The 22,987-nt window shown below is 30.2% G+C and overlaps 1 protein-coding gene across 4 annotated transcripts; it reads right to left on the bottom strand.

Moving 5' to 3' along the window:
- Positions 1–1,871: 1,871 nt before the first annotated feature.
- LOC132930265 (cadherin-86C-like) lies at positions 1,872–20,946 on the bottom strand. 4 transcript variants are annotated; one of them, XM_060996034.1, is made up of 19 exons: positions 20,813–20,946; positions 18,482–18,603; positions 17,010–17,247; positions 15,665–15,909; positions 15,458–15,541; positions 13,946–14,212; positions 12,131–12,254; positions 11,879–12,071; positions 11,258–11,348; positions 10,857–11,009; positions 9,769–10,105; positions 7,834–8,009; positions 7,393–7,489; positions 6,966–7,067; positions 6,666–6,870; positions 6,370–6,475; positions 5,201–5,328; positions 3,553–4,140; positions 1,872–2,891 (listed from the first exon to the last, which is right to left on the bottom strand). In XM_060996034.1, the coding sequence occupies exons 3-19, from the start codon at positions 17,206–17,208 to the stop codon at positions 2,162–2,164; spliced, it is 3,825 nt and encodes a 1,274-aa protein (XP_060852017.1). In that variant the 5' UTR covers positions 17,209–17,247; positions 18,482–18,603; positions 20,813–20,946; the 3' UTR covers positions 1,872–2,161. The 4 variants fall into 4 exon arrangements, with proteins under 4 accessions (XP_060852017.1, XP_060852016.1, XP_060852018.1 ...); XM_060996033.1 differs by having other exon boundaries at positions 20,649–20,939; XM_060996035.1 differs by lacking the exon at positions 18,482–18,603 and having other exon boundaries at positions 20,649–20,939.
- Positions 20,947–22,987: the final 2,041 nt, after the last annotated feature.

Here is a 22,987-nt window from a genome sequence, read left to right as displayed (position 1 = left end):
ACGAAAAAAAACCGTTCAAATGCATATTATTATTATTATTATTATTTTTATTACGCTTTAAAGTCGGTGCATAAATACATACCGAGTGTTATTACTTATGAGTTTACATTGCCTACTTTAAGCATATACGTATAAATTATAATAAAATAAAATAATAGTACTTAAAATTTTGGGAGTTATTGTATTATAATTATACGTTATATTATATATATTATACGTGGATGTGACCGAACTAATCTAACCTAATATCGGTGTTCTATCAAGTTGTGGTCAGTGGAGTCTTTATACTACAGTGAATTCAATTTTATATAATAATCATTGATTAATGATCACGGTTATTATAGTTTCATCGATGACATATTCATTTCATAAAACTTTTTTTTACCTATTATACCTAAATGGTTGTTTGTACATTTTGAGCTTGATAAATAAACAGCTGTGGGTATGTAAAAATAGAGGACTTAAAAAAATAATCCATAACCTTTAAGTTCTAAATCCATGATATTTATAATTTACTACTTAAAATTCATGTTTTAACATATATAGTCGTTTTTATTGCATATTTTACTAATTTTAAATACATATTTATCAGTTTTTTAGTACATCCAATTCACTGCTATGGTCGTATTCATATTTTCTCTCTCTTGAAATCCGAACAGCAGCGAAGTCCTACCCATTTATACAACTCAAATCCGTCGTGTTAGTGGATATTAAACATTGTATTATACGACCAAATATCCTGTAATTCTATTTAATTATGTCGTAAACATTATATTTTATGTACATTATACATTTATTCCTATAACCTACAATAATCTACATAGGTGTGCAGCATAATTTATAGCCCATTTAAAAACAACTTGTACGTTAGAAAATCAACCGATTAAACATACATGTGCTTTTGATGGTAGGTATTAAGAATTAGGATCTATCTACTATTTTCATCCCATAGTTTATTGGCCGCAATCGTTTGAGTATAGGACGTAAGCTCTGAGTTATAAGTTTGTAAAATATTATTTTGCGTGTATTAGTTCTTATTTCTTGCTTTAAAATGAAAATATCAGAAACCTGAAGAGAGAAATTAAAAATAGATATTATAATATTTTATTTTTACTTTTAAATTTGACGACGTGTCAATTTACTGTAAGCAATATTAAAACTAACAACATAAAATATAGATTCCGCTAAACGCATATTTTCCATGTTATACAATACATATTATACGCGTTTGTAAGACGGAGGCAATATATATTGATATATGTGGCCAATGGCCATCACGTTCTCTAACGACCTCTTCAAGCTTTTAAGTTTATTTGGGCGAATGTTGAATGGACGATAAATGATATGTAAAAAAAATATGTAGATACATACATATACCATTCCATTTAATCAAGCGCATATATATTAATATTTTGTATTATGATATATTACCGGTACGCCGAAACCAAATCATAGCCATAAAATCCATTGATCTTTCTAAGACAATGGTAAATCATGTTTTTATTCTTAAATGTTTTTTTTAGATAAATATTTGTAACTTTATCTTACATTAATCATAATAATCAAGATTATATTTTTAAAATAATTTTTTTTCAGCAAAACGGATTACAATTTTTAACTTAAAATAAAATAAATATTTTATTAATAAGTATAAAATGTGCGACGTGCCCGAGTTATACCCAGCTAAACCTATTCCTATGCAGTATGTATACTTAATAAACAAATTATACTTGGTATTAAATCTATAATGTTGTGTTGCTAATAATAATTTATCCAAACCATAATACTGCAATAAGTAATAGACTTTTTTTCCTAAAAAATGTCCAAAATGTCATGTGGCGTGATAAATATTAAAAAAAAAATAATAGACGTTTTCAATTGAAATAGTTTTGTATAATATATTTAAACAAAAATAAGTAAACGTCAAAATATATAAGTATAGATATAACAAAATAAAATAAAATTCTGCTAATATAATTAAATAAGTAATATATAAATATATATATATGTATGTTTATATTGTGTACGAATATAATAATAACAATATTATAATAATATATTGATTTTCGGTCGCGATTGAATAATATTTTAGTGTCATCACAATGACATACATCTACAGCTTATATAGGTACGCGGTGGTCGGAGGGGCAGAAAGCCAACATCATTCCCAATTATTGGAGGACGAGTCGGCGCTGCAGTTGATCTTTTGCGTGGCCACGTCGCCGTACGCTATGGTGAACACGCTCTTCTTTTCCAACATTTGCACAGACCTGCATGGTGCCCTGTAGCCGTGCGGCGGCAACGACGTGGATAACCGCCTTCGGGCCAACGCCCGGGACCTAAGCGATGGCGTCATGTACTGCAACTGCCTGTCCAGGTCAAGCTCCCGAATACTAGAATAGGACCGAGACTTGCGCTTTTCCGCGTCCGCCACATCCGCAGACAACGACGACGCCGACGACGTGGCGAACAGTCGCCGCCGTGCCGGTCCCGTTCTCGCTCCTATACCTGATCCGCCCAGTACAGATCCCGATCCCCCAGCTACCAATCCCGATCCACCCGCTACCGATCCGGGACCCGTGGCTTCGCGTCCCGCCAACGACGACTGCAAGCCGCTGCTGGCACCCGAACCGCTGCCCGTCTCCTCCATGATCGGACTGTTGAACAACTGTCTACGAGGCATGCTGGACGACCGGCGCGGGCAGTGCGCAGACCTAGAACACTCCCGGTCGTCGTAACTCCGACTCCGCCTGTCGCCGCCGTTGACTCGCAAGCACGATCTAGTCGTCTGCGTTCCGGCGTGCATCTCCGTCTGGGTGGCCATATTAGCTCCCGGCAAACTCCTTGTCTCCAGTTTCGTCATCAACTTTTGCTGTTCTTCCGCCAAAAACCTGCGAAAAGTATGTCACGGTGAGCATTTCGACACTCTATACTCTATAGAGTACGCAGTGCAAGGTTTAATGCATTAATATATATAACCATTGTTTGTTAAAAGGGATGGCAGATTGAAAAAAAGCAAACATTTCAATTAGGTACCACGACATGACACATGTCCTTCATTAAATCGAATCACAATAATAGTATATGGATAAGACTACAGAACAGAGGCGTGTCTAGAACCAAAATTTAGGACAGGTCTGGTTATAAAAATAATTTGTTACATTTTACATTCAGTATTCAGTGTGCTTATATAAATATAATTTTAAAATGCATATTTTGGGTATACTTAAAGGTTAAAAATCAGGGTAGGCCCGGGCCTACCGGGCCTACCCACTGGACACGCCTCTGCTACAGAAGCCGTATAAGTTATAAATAAACGGGTGCGAATAATTTTTTTAAATAATTTTTTTTTTTGAATATTATTTAATATTATTAATTATGTATTTCTTTTTATAAATAGAAAATTCAAGACATTAACCTGAGAATGAGACCTCCCTAACATAAACCTCGATCTTGAGGCCCCGGTGCATTGTGACTCTCTACTGCACCCCCGCTAAAACCAACACTATCGTTACGATAATCTTACTATGCAAAACAAATTATTGTCCTCACTTGGTTAATAACACGTCTCTTTGAAATGCGGTCATTTTCTTTTGTTCTTCTTCAATGTCTTCTTTTTTTATTTCTTCTAGTTGCGTTTTCTCTACATTTCCTTTAACGCTACCATTGTATTGATCTTTAACCGCGATTTCGTCCGGCTGACTGTTTAAAAACTTGTTCATAATTACTTTTTTACCGGCCAATTCGTCAAATACATTAAATCCGCCCACGTTGGACGCCGAGTCCATTACTTCCAACGAATCATTAGACATTATACGTAAAATTTCCGCGTTGCCTTGTTTGAAAAACATTTCTTGTCTAGTGTCGGTTGTTTCGTCGGACCAAGACCTTCGTTTATCTATGATCCTATATTCATTACCTTCGACGTCTTCTATAAGCAATGACTCTGCGCTCGCTTTTTTCCTAACTATATTCGGTATCACCATAGTCCTTGTTCTTTTCGCTATTCGAATTGGAGTTACCGGTTTTTCGCTCAAAATATATACTTTATGTCGAGGATCGTTTTCTGCCGGTTCACTAGAATTTGGAGAAGGCGCTTGAATACCTTTGTTTTTCATGTGGTCGACATGGTGGAGTTTACTGAAAAATTATATAATAATTATATACTTAAATATACAAATGTAGTATGTACAATAAAACGAAAATATTTCAGCAAACATAACGTTACCATATTTTCGTCACGTTCAAACGAGTTATAAGTGTACGTGAATAATGATCATAACTTAGTACTTATGGTGCACTATCTATAGGCGTTGTTATAACCTTATGTAGTTATGTCATTCGTTATTAGTCGTGATAAACTTAAAAACATCAAATATGATTTATAACAACCATTATTTAACGATAATCACTATCGATTTGTTTCATTTGGAAGCTTGGTTTTAAAATGAACACCTGAGAAACTTCATAATTGCATGTGTAATTCTTTTTACTGTCAATTTATTATATACTGCAGCAGTATGAAATACTTGGTCGCAAAATGCGTAGGAAATATAAAAATAAGTAAATTAAAATAAATAATTTCAAGAATATACATTGTAAATAATCGACCATTAAAAATATTCTGCTCGTTACGTTAATGGTCTGTATACATATTATATTATGTATTATATATTTTATAGTATTTTATTGTACTATATATCTAGCTACATAAACATAATAGTCAATTTACTATTTTATTTTTTTATAATATAAATATTATAATTGTATTAAATTTAAAATGTCCGATTTTGTAACTTGATTAATACTATAATTGCCATATTAAGTATATGTATAACAATGTTTAAAGTATTATTATACCTAAAATAAAATGTAATTGTAATTACTATTTATTATAAATACCTCCATTTAATCGTATTAATCATAATTATCCAATTTTAAATTTTAGTTGAATACTATACTATGTAAATAATATATAATATATTTAATAATTAATAACTGTATTTTTTTCTCAATTCCGAAAAAGACTATAGTTTTACAACCTTAAATTGTTTTATAATTTAGTATTACTTTTTTTTTAAACATTTTATGTCATATCTTCTATTTTACATACTTAAATAAAATATTATCTATTATATTATATACTATTTGCTACTTTTTAATAACTTACCATTGAAAATAGCTTATGAATAATACTCACTTGTGAAGAAATCGAAGATATTGTTGATAACAACAGCAAAATAACAGTGATAATGCCGCCAACAGTATGGCTAGCAATAATAATAAATTCAACCAGAAAGACAGATTTTTATGGTTGTGGTAATCTACCTAAAAGTAGACATTTTCTAATTTTAGTTACTTAATTAATACAATATTTGGTAACGATATAATTTTGTTGTTTGTGATAGACATCTAGAGCAGTTAGTTTAATGGCTAAGATGATAGTAAAATAATATTTATACGCTTTATAGCCCATTTTAAGCGTACTAAATTAGTAACTTATTTGTATAATAAACTGTAATAGAAGTATTAGGTATAAAGTACTTGAGCAGGCATGACAAATATTCTCGTTCTTCAGTCCAATTAATGAAACAGAAGCCCACCCAACAAAAAACCTATGAATACATAATTTATGTATATTTTTTTTTAAATAATAATCAATTATTGCCTATTTTTAATCTTATACATTAGTCAATTTTAATTATTAGATCTTTTTGTAAAATTAGTTTTCCCATACAATTTTACTTACTAATTTTACAAATTTTTTATAATATGATTTAATAATTCGTAACGAGCACAGTTCACGTCACTACATTACACTACAGGCACAACAGCAGACTACTATTCCAACAAACAAAAAAAAAAAAAAGACTACGAGAAGTATATTTAATTTTTACAAAACGAAATTCAAAAATGTACGCTGAATACATATATATTATATACTGTACAAATGGGTCATTTATCATAAATGAATATTTATTAAATAAGTTTGAAACGAAGATTTTTAAAATGTTAATAGATTACTTTAATTATGTACCTATAGTTTATACATATAATATCAACGGAGTCCACAAAACTAATTTATAGTGAAATTATTTATAAAAAAAAACAAACTATACAGTATACATGGATCATGGACTACTAAAAATAATTAATGTTACTCAATTATGGGTCTTGAGACTGGACATTTTTTTTTATTTGATTTGTAATTAGGAATTCCTATTTATAAATAAATAAGTGTTGAACTTATTTTTTTAATCGATATAGTTTATTTAAATTTTTAAACACAGAACATTGCAGAAACCCATTTTACTACAATATAATTGCGCATACTCTATCGACTTATTATTTTAATAATAATTATATTACTTGGGCCATTTGGACTTCATTACTGCACTGGGCTACGTGTTTTCGGAATTCATCGACGTCGATTACGGTATTCGTATTGTACGCAACAGTGGCGGTCACAATATTTCTAAACAAAATTATAATATGTTATCTAAATTTTAAATTATTCTATGTTTAAATTTTTGTATAGGGCTCCGCCCATTAATATATATAAATAAATAAATAAATAATGATATAACCTCGATAGATCGGTTGTTAGGTTAAAATCAGAAATACTACTGTGAGACGCCTATATATATGTATTATGTATTATATACTTTTCTGCATTGGCAGCAGGTCGTTGGACGTGTTCATAGTTTGGCTTTATAGAATTAATGGTCACTTTACCGCCCGTCAGGCGTTCTAACAAATTGTGCACGGCTGCTACATCCATCGAAGCAGGGATAAGAAACGTCATTTGTCTGGCACCGGACGACGGTGGATAAATTCTTACTTGTGTCGTAGACCACCGATGGGGGACGCCTGTAGTACAGAGCATAATTCATTATAAATAACAGGAATGGAATAAGTTCTGGCGCGAAAAACCTGCAGTCAGATCCAAAACATTATAATCTCACCTAAATCGTAAGCTCTGACTGTGAGTACAACGAATGCGCTGTTTGTCGAGTCCCTTCTAGTCCGGCTTGAATCGTACACATCGTTGGATAAGAACAATTCTCCTGAAACGTTTTTGAGTGAGTTGTAAAAGAAATATCGTGCTTGATTAATTGCCGGAGAGAGGATAAAATTGTAGTTTAAGAATTTTAGGTGACCACTATTATATTACAGACTAACATACCAGCACGACACGACAATGTACGCCGCTCGGATACAAAAGAGTCGTAAATTGTGAGTATAGCACACATACACAGAATATAATAACAAAAATAATAATAAGATAATATTTCATCGAAAAAAATATAATGTCTGCGCGCGCGCCTGTTTGTGCGAGTCGTGCATGTGTATATTATACTATATTATGAATAATATATCTATGAGCCTTACCGGTTTCTGGATTCAGGGTGAAGCGATTGTTGTAGTTGCCGTTTATTATCTCGTAACGCACTACGTTGTTCGGGGCTTCTGCGTCTTTATCAATAGCCTAAGAACAAGAGAAGATCAAATAGGTATTATAATTAAAATATTATTACGAGACGTGTCGTATAATGTGTTATTTAGTTTATATAATACGATATAAGCTAATATGGAGCAATTAAAACTATAATATACGTAGTACAATTTTTCGAGTTTTTAATTCCAAAACTAACTTTAGGTATTGATGGTATACCTAGGTAGTTATTAATTTTATCACTGATGGTTTATAACCGTAATTAAATACAATTTAATATTATAATTTATAATTGTATTTATATTTGTATATATTTGTGAGTATATTATATTGTATTTTTTGTATATTATATATATGAAATATGAAAAACCGTTGACCTTGATGAAAGCTCGTTCTGTGAAGTTACGCATATCTTGTGTCAAGACAAACTGGATCGGTGTGTCCTGGAAAACTGGCGTTTCGTCGTTTATGTCCAATACGTGTATGTTGAGTGGTACGGTTGTTGCCAAACCACTTCCATCCATGTCACGAGCTTCCACAGTTAATCTGTACTCTACAATCAAAGAGTTGGTTTATCGGTATGTTTACGCTGCAGTCATTCAACTATTTGTAGAGCACTAAGACTAAGATAGTTTATTGTTTAACAATACGATAACGATATATCTACTATAAACAATATGAGCTTTTTAACTAGTTATTCTGAACTTAGAATAATCTGATTTAAATATTATTTTCCAATTTTGTAAGTTAAAACTAATAAATTCAAATCCACGGATGAAAGATAAATATTATGAAAACAATGTAAAATCTACTCTTTATAAAAAACGTTAAAAATACAAGTTAAACACCATTGTCTATTATTATAATAATACTAATAATATTAATACGCTTTTGTCCATAAAAATTTAAAATACCACTACATTGATACCTAACTATACAATACATAATATACACAGGACCGTGTGTGGTAAAATTTTATAATTTATTGGTGTGCTATAGACCTATAGTGACGTTATTTAAGTACATTTAAATATATGATATATACCTTTAACGTATGACGTATCTGTCTATAATCTATAAACTACTATTATTTTGATTTCATTGCGAAAAAATAATTTACAGACCTTCGGCTGCTGTAAGACAATTCACGTTATCTAAGCAAAAATCTTATGCTATTATTCAGAACAACAAACGTTGTATTTAATGCATATATAATATAACTAATGGGTTTTTAAAGCAGGACGTTTTGTAAAATAGTTTTATATATCGTTCTCAGTCCATAACACGCAAACAAGAAACGGCAAATACAATTATTATTAATAAACATTTCAATCTATTTTAAGATTTTGAAGTGAGAAATAGGTATTAATTGGACTGTATTTATTTTCATGATGGTGTGTTTTTTAGATTCTGAGCAAAGCGATGACTGTATTGGTTTACAAATGTACAATGATGTGTTTTTTAAGTGTGTGCATGTAAAACGCATCGTTTAAAAACACTTTTTTATGGTAGAAAAATCTCTTATGTTTCAACTTCAAAAGAAGTTTCTAGTAGTCAATTATATATCGTTGACTTGTTAGTGCTTATTATGTGATCAAAGTAATAAACTTCAAGATTATTAACTTAAGTAGTACTTCAAAAGCACTTTGAAATGTTCTTTTTATTCTTAGTTGTAATATTAAATAAAAGTTTTTAAATTTTATTTATTATGTAGTAGTTATATGTACTCGCAAAGTAATTGAATATGTATGTATTCATTTTTATATTATTTTATTATATTGTAAATACTTAAATATCATGTATTGTTATAAGAGGACACTACACCCTTATATCTTACACATATTAAACATAGCAAAAACTGTTTTGCGCGGGATAGAATCAATCTGGCTGTAGTGATAGTTAAGACTCTAAATTGGTATATAATATAGTTAAGAATATTATCTGTGAAATATCGTTTTTATTTTTTTAATATCACTTATACAAAAAAATTTCTTATTGTTTCAAAATCCATTATTTTTTAACTTAAATAACTCTTTTTTTAGTTACGATAGCTAAAAAATAAAAACGATATTTCACAGCCAAAGTTCTCCTTTTTACGTAGTAGTGAAAATTTCGTTTCATATAGTTATTACTGTAGCCTTTTCGGTTCTATCCTGCGCAATACAGTTTTTGCTATGTTTTACATTTTTAAGTTCATTACGGATTTTCATATAAATAGATAAATCGTTCATTATTGCATTGGTGCATTATACACCATTTCGCACGTTTAAACAATAACTGGTATCTACACTACTCGCATTCTTACTGCTTACCCGCGGATTCTTCTCGGTCGAACCCGTGATTGTCGTTGGATACCAAGATAACGCCAGTAATCGGGTCGAGCACCAACGACGAATTCTTGAAGCCCAACACGGCCGTGTACCGAACACTACCGAAAAGTCCGGCGTCCGGATCCATGGCCTCGACGGTAGTCACGCGGACACCGGCCGTGGCATTCTCAGGCAGTTGGACGTCGTATGAGGCACTCGTAAATCGTGGGGCGTTGTCGTTAACGTCGTCCAAGTACACAACCACAGCCGCCCTGGCTGAAGTCCGAGTGCGGTTCGTGTCACCGCCACCGCCATGTACGGACAACTCTGTCGCCAACACCTATTAGCCCATCGAAATCACAAGGACGATCGTTATTGTTATGATAACCATCGTAGTTTTCGTGATGAACCATTTAGAATTTGGATTTCATCGGAATATATATTATAGGGTTTGTATTGGACGCAGCTCTAGAGTTCTCAACTACCAATCGTTTTCGTCAATTAGTCGAATCTCTCACAATTAATTTATCGGGAAAAATATGACGATCCTATTATTACAACAAAAATATTCGATGATATCCTAACGTTGAATTTATTTATAGAAACTGCAGTTTTAATATGCGGTACTGCCGGTACTATCGTTACGTACTATACTTACATGGAATCAGCAGCGAATACCGATCTACGAAATCACATCACTGCGTTAGTATATAGATCTTCCCGATTATTACGGATTTATAAAATTAACCTTTAATTAATATTAAACTCGTTATAATCAAAGAAATTTTATAATATAGTGTCATGGAAGAATAAATAGAAATCTTGGAATTAACATTATGGCTAATAAATGTATTAAATAAATCCAAAAATTGGATGAGGATGGAATTTGTGATTAAGGCATGGGTGCTTTGAGTTTACCTAAAAATAGTTTGCCAAAATAATATATAAACACTTCACCACGTTACTGCAGAGTGTGTTTTATACATACATTTTAAATTAGATATTTTTCAACGCTGAATAAATTAACCCAAAATTTTAAAAGTTTTGTTATACTCTTGGTATAGTGTATGCTAAACACGACTATACTTAACCTCGAAACGGACCGACCGGGTACTCTCGAAGTCCAACAGATGATTGTTGCGCACCATAATAGTGAACCGGCCACGTCTGTCAATCACGGCAGGCGTCACTTCAAAAGTTCCGTTATTGTTTTCCAAAGTCAGCGCGTACACAGAATCCTTGCTCTATATTTACATACATATAAAAGAATATGTAATAGAGATAAAAATCAATATAATAACAACACTCGAGTACTCGATCCACGAACGCTTGCTAGTGATGAGCAAAATATAGATCACGCCGTTGCGGTTAATACAATTTCGTCTCGGCCCCTGAATAAATCCATGAGCCACAAGATCATACCTGGCCCTTGCTTTGCTCAACACTAAATAGCCCGCGCTTGTAAATACGTATATATTAGAGCTAAACATACCGTACTATCGTCGTGCACTTGCAATACGTAACCGTCGGTAAACACCAACGTCGTCCCCTGACCGCTATTCTCGTTCAAACGGCAAGCGTAACTATATATGCATATATTGTTTATATATTATTTATTTTTATATTAATCTGTTTTAAATAATAGGTACATGTAATGTGCCTAAAATTGAAGGACTTCAGGGTTTGTGATTATATCGATATTGTTATGTTATTTCGAGGTTTTTTATACATGTTCTATTATCACCGTGATTGTCCACAAAAATGACTTTTTTTTATAAATTTAATATTTATAAAATATGATTTTGGAACATTTTTATTTTATTAGATATCCATAATTATCAAAAAATGAAATGTATAATATTTTTGATACAACTGAATTCAAAATACAAAAATAATAAAATTATATTATAAAAATATTAGATAAGTTATATCCAATCTATGTCTTTAAAACTATTAAATTACTAAATTCTATCATGTTTAAAATATAATAACTAATAATAAGGTATGTTTTAGTTTATACACGCGACTGTTAAATGAGAATACCCAGTAGGATGAGTACAGTTTTTTACGTGGACAAACACGATCTAACACTATGCATATGCGATATGCATACTTTGAGTTGTGGAAGTATGGCGGACGATCGGGCACGTCGTCGATTATCAGCACTAAGTCGGCCAGGGTGGACATGGCCGCAGGCTCTCCAGTCCCGGTCACTTCTTCATCGGCTATCACGGTTAATATGGCTGGCTGTTTACCACCGGTTATTTTAGTCAGCTCTGACATAGACCTCTTCAATTTTACCTCACCTACAACAAAATAAAATATAACTTTATACCAAAACAGTTCCCGACGAATGGCTACTAACCTGAGAATAAACCTATTTCGAACAACACGGTGAAAGGCCTATTTTCCGAGACCAAACCGTATTTAATTCGTCGAGGTCGACCCCTATCGCCATCAATTGCCTCTACTTTGGTCACAATGTCTCCCTGTTAAATCATAAAATAAAATGAAATATGGACGTAGTTCATATTTAATTTGATCAGTGTTGGCTTTAGTACTGAAACTATAGAAGGAACTTTTTTTATGTTAGATTCGTACATTTTTATATCATTTCTTCAGACTAAAATACCAAATTTCCAAAAAGTGTAGTTACACAGTTAAAAAGCATAATAACTTAAATATATTATTATGAATTTGAGTTTTTAAATTAATAATATTGTACTCGTTTACGTCAAAAAGCAATGGCATAAAAATTAAAGACAAGTTCATAGATTTACTAACTTCAACAACTATAAAAATAATTTTTAAATTTATACAAAGCCCGACTTCATTGTCCTCGTTCATTTTATAACGCTTAACAATAAACAAAAATTACTTTCACAACTCAATTATAAAAATTAATTGTTTTATACACTGATGTCTTTGACACGTTTGCATTCACCTCTTATATTCTCAAACACGCTAGTCATTTTTGTGATTCCTAGTCATTCTTCATCCATTGTATATTGACCAACTTTATCATTACGCGCTATTCTTACTTTGCTTTTTTACACTGGTTTTGTTCTTACGTCCTACCTCGATTAAATAAATGTTACTGATAACAAACGACATAGAATAGCACCTATATTTCAATAAAAACGCTTTTATTTTATTCCTATATGATTATGTGTTACAAATATGATTTGTTAAAATGGTATTGTCGTTTGATTTTATATAAACGTATATGAGTATAGCGAGTGAGATTTTAAGCAACGCGAAAAAAACAACTATACTTGTGAAATATTTAATTGATAAAATGATAACCGTCGGAATAATTTATTAATAGCTGCAAAGATTTAATTTTGTATTACTGCACTGTACTGTACTGTACATGCGTTCAAAGTTTCATAAAATAAATCATCATAAAATAATAAAGTTTTAAAAGTTTTATTAAAGGTACTATAAAGTTCCAATGTGCAGACGTGCAGTCGTTTTTTTAAATTATTTTCATAGAAACCTAATACAAGTATCGGTTTAGAGAAGGTATAAGTAAGGTACTCATTATGAGGGCGCCACACATAGGTACAAATATAGTCTTTGCATGTGACAAAGTAAATTTACAGATCATGTTTTTTCTTAGTTTTGATGTTATAGTGAACAAGTAAATTAAATATCTATATGATAATATACGTAAAAATTAGAGGTAACAGAATTGTCTGCATTTAGCATTTTGATATACTTATGTAATTTTTCATTATTTTAATTTTGAAGCGAAATGTGAGAATTTTTTGAATTTTAAATATTTATAACCATAACATTAATACGAAAACACACCTTCAACAATAACAGACAGTAACCTCAACAAATTCGTATATGGGATCCTCTTATAAATTAACTAATATTTATTAGTCCAAAGAAGATTTCGATGATAAATTTATTACGCGCCTGCTCTAGATACTTTATATATCCAATCCTTTCTTCATAGTATGTCCACTTGGACATTCTCTTGGTGCTATGAGTATAAAGTGTACACGCGTGTCGCGTATATAGTGCTAGTGCATAATATCGAAATCGAATTCGATTTCTTCTCGATACCATTATTATTATTATTATTATTATTATTATCGTTATTATTCGTTACGGATAATATACAATATATTATGTGCGTGTGTGCATAAACGATTGGTGGTGGCCTCACAATGGACATGTTGTTATGCAGATGCACTATTGTTTCGAGTCGGGTGAATATCGGCGGCGTGTCTTGCACGTCTTCCACGACCACGATGACCTCGAACGCCGCCGCGTTTCTGGAATCTTTGCCGATCTCCACGTACATATCCAACGCGACCACTTGCAGTCGGTACATGTTCCTGGTCTCAAAGTCCAGCGGCCGGGACACCGATATCGTACCAGTGGTCGTGTCCTTGTTCATACGCAGTCGACCTATGGTCAATTCCGGAGATCCCTAAAGCACACGTTTAAGTATTTATTATCTAATGCGCGTGAGAAAAGTTTATTTTTTTTTACATAATAGTTTATTTATTTGTAAAGAAAATGATAAATAATAATACAATTATTGATAAATCAAAGAATATATTATTAAACATGCATGGCAATGTTAATGTAAAACAAAATATTAGATATAATAAGTACTAATAAAAAAATAATTATGATACGCGAGCACAACTATCAACTACAAAAATCGATAAAAAAAAGTACGTATAAATAAATAAATATTGTCAAAAAACGTAACTCATAGTTAATATTTATATTCTTATTCTATAACAAAACTGTCAACTGATAATTGTATTTAAATTCTCGTTTTTAAAATTTGAAGATTTCTTTCTCGCCTTAAGCTTTCTTTCTCGCCAAAAACTTTGACTATAGTAAAGGCTCACGTAAGTATTTTATAAATTGTACTAATATAGAAATGTGCTATAATAATAAGTATATTACGTTATAAACTAAATAAAGCTGTGCTTAATTGTATTCGGTAAATATTAGATATACTTATTAAGTATACTAATACGAAGAGAGAATTATCAAAAAAATAACGTTATATATAAAATAAATTGTAGCTATAGTTTTATGAACAAAAATCGCTAATGTTGACTGCTCTACAAAAATGAGATAATAACATTCGTGCCAGTAACATATCATACATGGAATTATATAAAATAGTTATGGCTATTACTGCAATAAGCAGTTATAGTTACTCGTACTTAAAATAACGTTCTCTCAAAAAGCATGATGTCGAAAACATGAACGCAGTAAAATAGATAAATAATATAACAAATATTTTACATGAATTAAACATTACTAAAATATGTAAATTCGTATTTATTTAAGTTTATCTTTGCCAAGTATTTTTAGAAAGTTATATTATTATTATCAGTATAATAGTAAGTAAATAGAAAAATACATATATTCACTTTAATTTTATATTATATACTTACATAATTACTTTCAAAAGACTAAAAAACTATTGAATTACATAAGCGCATTTTAAAAGTAATTAATTTAACCCTTTGATAAACATTTAATTAAAAAATATAATTATTAATTAGTAATTAGTAATGATAATTACTGTTAACAGTGTTAACCAAATATGTATTTATTTTAATTTATTAATTTATTATGAATAAAAGGTATAGTATATAACGTTATACAATAACAAAAAATTAGGTATTAAAATTTCTTAGATTCATACCCTAAGTTCAATGCTGGCCGACTTCCGCGATTCCGTATTTTTCTTGACGATCACGTATTCCAGTTCAGTATTGACTTTGACATCCTGTTAATGTAAAGTGATTGTCAATATCGATTTACAAGCAAAACATAAAATAAATTCGTATAAATATTTTTTTTTAAAATGTCGAAAATTGATGATAAACAAACTCGTTTTACTAATCCGTACCTCGGGCACGATAATGATTGCAGGAATGTGAGGAAATATCGTTTCGACATCACTCCGAGCTTCGGTAGCCACCAGCCTAACTGGTACTGTAGTGGTGTCTCCTCTAGTATCCCGCACCGTTATCCTGAATTGAAATGTCTGACCTGGAATCAGCACTCGATCCAAGTACACGTCTGCCTGACAACCGACCGTAGTGTTTGGGGGACACGGAAGATTTTCTATTCTTATCACATAGCTACCAAAATCTAAAATATAATTTTAAAACAATCAAACCATTAATCTGCCAACTGCCTAATGGCTAGTTATATTATGATTAAAGATTATAGTTTTTATCATTTCACTATACATATAGTATTTAGGATTTAAGAATTAATTAAAATCAATAGTAAAAATATTTTATAAATTACATTTTCTAAACATTTGGTAATTTCTAATAGACTTATTCAAGGTTTTGATATTCATGCTTTATTTTTCGTTACTTTTACAGCACATTAGAAAAAAAAACAACTATAAAACAATATCGACTTAAATAATAGCTATGTTTAAATATTCATTTTGAAGCTAAAAAATAAAATTTTATAAAAGTAGGTATCTCATCAGTTAAAAAATACTGCACACTTTTACCCATATTCATTAAACCATTTTACCCCAATATGATTTTTTGCATAAATAGTATTGTAGTATATTCAGTTGCTATCACATAAATATTTTAGTATTTTACTAGTATTGAAGTATAGTCAACTACTTATATTATACGAAAATAAATGGAAGAAACATCTAACATGTCGTTAATTAGTATTTATTACTACTTTTATACTACTTAAATATTACATTGAAATTAATATTTTATCTCATGTTGACGTCAAAACTTCATCAACTGCCGAAGAAAATTTTTTATCATATTTAGCTATGATAGCAAAATCATAATTAAATAACTTTACCAGATGACAAATATTAAATTATTTATACGCAATAATTAATTTTTCCCTTGCGTCATTATACCCCAGGTTACTTTATAGGGGTTGAAAAAAGTAAAATGTAAATTATATTGTTTAATAATTTTTATTATTTGATCAAAAAATGTTACCGCGGCTCTGCCAATTAAATATCCGAGAAAGAAATATATTGATCAAAATTCCACCAAACAAATGCTACAAATCGATCAAATTTATTAGACAGTTTTAATGTTGCTATATATGCACGCTTAATATCTGCGAAGGATGAAATAATAATAATTGCGTATATATAATATTAATGTACATATATATATATATATATTTTATAACGTGAAAATGAACTACTTATATTGTATATATAATAAAATATTTTATTATATGGATTTTACCGGTGGCTTGGAAATACAGTGGATAGTCCTTGTCGTGGTCGGAAGCCCTTAATCGATAGATAAGTGACCCAACAGGCGCACCGGCTGGCACCATCAAGCTGTCCCTAAACTCGACGGCGCCTTCGAACGTTGGGTAATTACCGGTGACTGTGACGACCGCGACGGCGGCCATCGCCAGCAACGTGGTCCAGACGCTCATCTGCTGCTAGAGCGTACTCGCCATGCCTCATAATCGCTCCTAAACACGATACAGCACGCGAATCGTTAAACGTGATTTATTTATCACAATAATATCATCGGCGTGACGAGGTGTTCAATAATACACCACATTATATATTATATTATATTAAATTATTATATACGCACGCGCTGCAACGTTCGTTTCGATATCATAATACATATAATCATATAGGTAAGTAGGTAGGTATATTATGTACAATTCTTACAGTATGCACTCAAATTATAAATTTTTTTTATACTAAATTCAATTTTCAACTGTTATTATAATAAATTATAATACAATTATTGTAATTCCGTGTGTGGGCATATTTAATTTTAAACTTCCTCCCGCGTATAAGTATATATATATATATATATATACACGCACCTAGCCATAATACAGGTACAGAGATCGCCCCGTGCTTGATACCAGATAACTCTTGATCTTTAAACCTGCAGAATATTTTACTATATAATTGAATGAAATGAATAATATTACTAGTACACACAACTGTCGAGTTTTAGCAAAGTTCTTATAGTATCCATTCATTGAACGCGCCCACGGAATAGATACTCGTGCAGTGTTGTGTGTATATAGTCGAGCCACGATTTTGCGGTTGTATTATTATTATTATTATTATTATATTATATTATTATTCTCGGGTCGTTTATAACCGGCGATTTCTTAATGAGTGTGGGTGTGTGTTTGTGTATGTGTGTGTGTACTGTGTGTGCATGCGTGTGTGGAAACACTCTCGGTTCGATAAATGCAAATGTGACAGTCTAATACGAACGGACGATGGAGGTAAACGAGGTCACGGAATGGCCGGAGCCTTTGACCCGTGTCCATTCAGTAATAAAACGAATAAAACGAAAACTCGATTTCACGTGACTACCGGTCGTTAGCCCTTCGCGCTGTTTCTAAACACTAGACATAAGAGAAGGTCGGGAAAGGGATTTTTGGGTTTTTTTTTTAAATGTAAGTACATATAAAATATAATAATATGTTTACACGTTAAGTATACGCATTTGCTCAATAAAACATCGCTGCTATAATGAATAAATTTCCGTCTATGTATTTGTAAGGCCATTCATTTGTTATTTTCTTATAACTTGTGCTTTTTATTTTACTTCCAGTGCTACCGAAACAATCGTGCTAAACGCAATTTTCTAGACAGTGTCAGTCAACTGACACAGCCAGGAAAAGGGGTGGTTAAATATGTATTATATACTATATTATAGTGGTCAGTTACCTTACAGCCGGGTCCGAAAAAAATGCATTGCGTTCTTGACGATTTGACCCGAAAATGTTGTTATGTATGTACGACCGATGTTATGTGAGCATGTTATGTACACATTGTACACACGTACCTACCTACGAATACGCATTCAAAATTAAATTAGCATACTTATTAGAGCCCAAGTAAAAAAAAAATCGATGAAGTTCAATTTTACGTTATAGTATTATAATACAGTCTTTATTTCTTTTACACACATTCCTAATATTTAAGTTCTAATAGCTCTATTGTCTTATGAAATTTTGGATTTTGGATTATATTATTATACATTTAGCTACAAAATAATATTAAACCATAATTCCAAATTCCAGAAGTCACCAGAAATAATTATTGCAATTTATACTTAAACTGTATATACTGATGCCTAATATAACCGTATATTCGGTTAAACGATAAATAAATAGTTTACTTTTTTCTACTTTTTTCATGCGTATAATATAATATACAGATTTAATGATTGTTTTTTCGGAAATTACATTGTTATTGTGTAAAAAATAAAAAATATTAAATATACACTTTTACATGTTTTGTATACGTTAAAATCGTAATATTTAATAATTATCGGTACATTTAAATCAAGTTCTAGAAATAGCATTATCGTATCAAAAAATATCAACGTACTTAAAATGTTTAGTACTTATAGCCTAGAATATATATAGAATTCTTTTTCGATACGTCTCTAACTTTCTTTAATAAGGTTTTCGTGAAATTTCTGTTAAATTTTGGAAATAACAATTCATAGAACTAATTTGCAGGGTTAACAAATAAAAAATATAAGTACTTTAAGCTTATGATACTATTTGAATTGCGTTTAAGCACTAACAACTTTTATCGAAGAATTACATTTTAATATTAATCACTTCTCACAATTTTAACTCTAAAGATATTTTAATGGTATTCTAGAATCTTATATAACCATATTTACCATAACCAAAATAGAACTGATCGAAAATATTTGGAATCACTAACGAACCCGTAATAATAACTTTTAATAAAAATAATCACTCATAATAATGAAAACAAATGATAAAAATACAAATAATATTTACACAAATCATATTTTTAAACAAAAAAGGAATTCTGATCATATCCTAGGATTCATTTTCAAACCGACTTCAAATGAAATACCTATCTAAAATATTGAGTAACAATCTTATTATATACATTATATTTATATACTACCTATAATATACATAGTTTCTAAAATAAATATAAAGACCAAACAAATACGTGTAAAGTACCTATACATAATATAAAGCCAACGATGGTCGTATTCTTAATGTTTAGAAAAAAGGTACTCCATATATTTTAGTGTACTATGAAATACGAATTATGTATGTGTGTGTATTATAAATTATTATAATGTTAATTAATTATTAAAGTTTCTAGGATCTAGGATATTCCTATCAGCCGATATCTACACACTACACTGATGTAATTGATAGGTATATCGTGCGTCTATAATTCAATATTACACGATTGGAAACGTCTCTATAATTATTTGAATTCATGAGATACGATTACCTACAAATATTATCTACCATTTATAAAATGTATTTGTAACCTTTGGCTTAGGTTAAAACTTTACAAAAATAAAAATAAGATTTCGATAAAAAAACGCCAAACTCTGGTCATCAAGTCAATTAGCTAAAACATAAAATTTTAAAAATATGTACAATATTTGCATTTGTCACGTAACAATACTCATAAACTGATCGATATAGTCTTTAAAATAAAATATGGTATGCGAATAACGGTTTAAAATACCTACGTAGTATTAACGCAATCATACTACAAAAAAGTCATGATCTTTAAATTAGGTAATGTCATAGTTGTAAAAATAAAATATTATCACATATTAGCCTAATAAAATACACTATAGGCAACTCAAAATTCATTGTTACGCATATTATAATTTTATGGCATACAAAAATTACATTCAACTAAAAAAACAAATCGACACCAAAACTAGAATAGAGTTACCACGAAATGAAGTGAAATTCGTGCTATGATATAATAATAACTACTTACTAAACTTTAGACGATGATGATTTTTATCAAAAGAAAAAAATACAGAACGAAGCAAGTTTGGTGTTGAAAGTTTAACTGTACATAAACTTACTGTATACGTATGGTTTGAAAATGAACACCTGGCATTTGATGTAGTGGTAAAATTATTCATAAATAAATTAAACAAAGGTCGAGTAACACTTTATTACTGTTTAAGAAAAATGACGATCTTGTTATTGTCTTCTTTTAAAAATAATTACATATTATATAACTGACCTGTACGACGACAATATTATATTGTATTATAGTTCCCGAGGATTCGGTGGTGTTGATATAAATGAAAAGACGTAGCCACAGCCGGTTCTGACCATTAGACGACTTGCATGCTAATTGTGTTGCCGTGGATACGCCGGACAACCAAACATTGCGACGCACAACCGTCCGAAGAAGTCATCAAATGACTCGCCTTTATCTCGATCCAATCTATTACACTCCCGCGAAATGTACTTATTCTGCACGAGAAAAATTATTTTTTAATTTGTATCGATTTTGTTGTTCTACTAGCTGACAAATAAGAATTTAAAATGTGCTTACCTACATATAATTCGCCAATCGATCATTATTTCAAAAACATACCTAATTGCAGCAAAATTATTCTGATGCGACTGTATTTAAAATTAAATGTTCATAATAAATGTTGGCTATTGTTGATTCGTTTAAAGTCTAAAATTATGATCAAGTTAAAAAGGTAACATTGTTAAAAATGATCAATATTATATCATCAAAAATAAAATGTTAATAAATATAGGTAATCGTCTTGTATATTATTTAATTCTTCAATAATTATTAATTTATAGTATCAAAATGTATACGAAACCCAGTAACATATTTTGTAAAAAAAGTCAAATTCAAACAGTCAAAATAAAAAATATTATTAATTAATCACTAAACAAATCACTATATTATAAGGATTTTCCCAGTGAGCTCTGGTTTATAATATTCAATTTCAGGGTGTCCCGCGAAGATTTACCCATTGCAATATATCCTGAAATAATAGAGATATCATAATTCTGGTTTTTAATAAGATTCACGGGGATAATAAATACAAATATTTCATATTTTAATTTATTTTAATGTTTTGGTAAAAAAGTTAAAAAAAATATATTTTTTTATTTAATTTTTTTCGAAAAAATTAAAGATAGCCATTTTGTCGAGTTAATTTTTTTGTTGAAAATATTGACGTTTCAACATTTTAATTTCATTATCTCTTGATTTTTAATATTTTTTCTAGTTTCGAGAAAAATACTGAAAGCGTTCGCCAGCCGTACGAGCATGTGAGCCACATGTTTGATACAATGATACCACTATCATATTAAATAACTCGCAGTTTTTTTTTTAAGTTGTTATTATAATATAATTGTTGAATTATAATTTTGTGAATTATTTTGCAAATTTTCCTAGATGAATTTGAGGATTACAAATTACATTTATTTCCCATTTATCTATTCATTTTTTTTTATAGTTGGATTACTGCACAAAATATGATGGATAGTCGATACTTAGCCATTGTAAAGTTGTAAGTTGTAAATTTATAACTAAATAAAAAAAATAGATTACAATTTACAATAGGTAATACTCTTGTTTTTAAAATTGCATATTTTGGGTGTTAAAGTTCATATTTGGTTATATAATTTGACTTTTAGATTTTAATTTGATTATTTTACTTTTAGAGCTACAAGTCCTTTGTCCTAAATATAAATAACAAATGCAAGTATAAATATAAATTTTATTCAACAAAGTATTTATTATATTTAAGGAATACCTACACTTACTCTGTCACAAGATCTTTTATAACGTTTTATGAACATGTTTATCAAGAAATGGTTATTGTCTATTGACCATAATTCATAATTGACTGCAATTAGTCCAATCAAATAATTGAAAAAGTAGCTTCTAAAAATCTAAAAGTAAATTATTAAAAAAATATTAACCAAAGATGATTTTTATTATTTTAATAATAATTATAATGTTTTATAGTTTTAAAAAAATTCCCAATAAGAAAATATTGCCCATCCACCCCTGTTTAAAATTCAAACGCTCAACAATTATTTATGTAATTACGCTCAATTTTTTTTTAATTCTAGTCAAAACAATTTATGATGAACCTTATAGTTGTAATCAATTTTAAAATCTGTGGCATGAATATTAAAAAATTTAAGAATTTTAAATTCAAAATAATTCGCAAATTTTCGTAATTTTGATGATTTTTTTTTGAAATTTTTTCTTTTAGCCACCTATACTAATAATATCTTAATTCGGTTCATTTAGATATTGTAATCGAAGCAATTATTGTGTGTATGGAGCTGGCGCGAACGCAGTAAAAAATTTCGGGGGTTTTTTGAAAATATCTACATAAATATCATACCATTCATTTGTAGGACAGGTAATTTA

Source organism: Rhopalosiphum padi, chromosome 4, assembly GCF_020882245.1.
Source record: "Rhopalosiphum padi isolate XX-2018 chromosome 4, ASM2088224v1, whole genome shotgun sequence".
NCBI lineage: Eukaryota > Metazoa > Arthropoda > Insecta > Hemiptera > Aphididae > Rhopalosiphum > Rhopalosiphum padi.
Note: the sequence above shows the minus strand (reverse complement) of the source record. Positions and strands in the feature narration are given on the sequence as shown.

Bases quoted from the DNA above. Each gene is read 5' to 3' on its own strand.
- LOC132930265 (XM_060996034.1), bottom strand. From the start codon at position 17,208: ATGAGCGTCTGGACCACGTTGCTGGCGATGGCCGCCGTCGCGGTCGTC. The intron at 8,010-9,768 runs GTAAGCAGTAAG...CTTTGATTGTAG, and splicing joins CGACCGAGAAGAATCCGCGG to AGTACAGATTAACTGTGGAA. The intron at 4,141-5,200 runs GTGAGTATTATT...ATAATTTTTCAG, and splicing joins TATCTTCGATTTCTTCACAA to TAAACTCCACCATGTCGACC.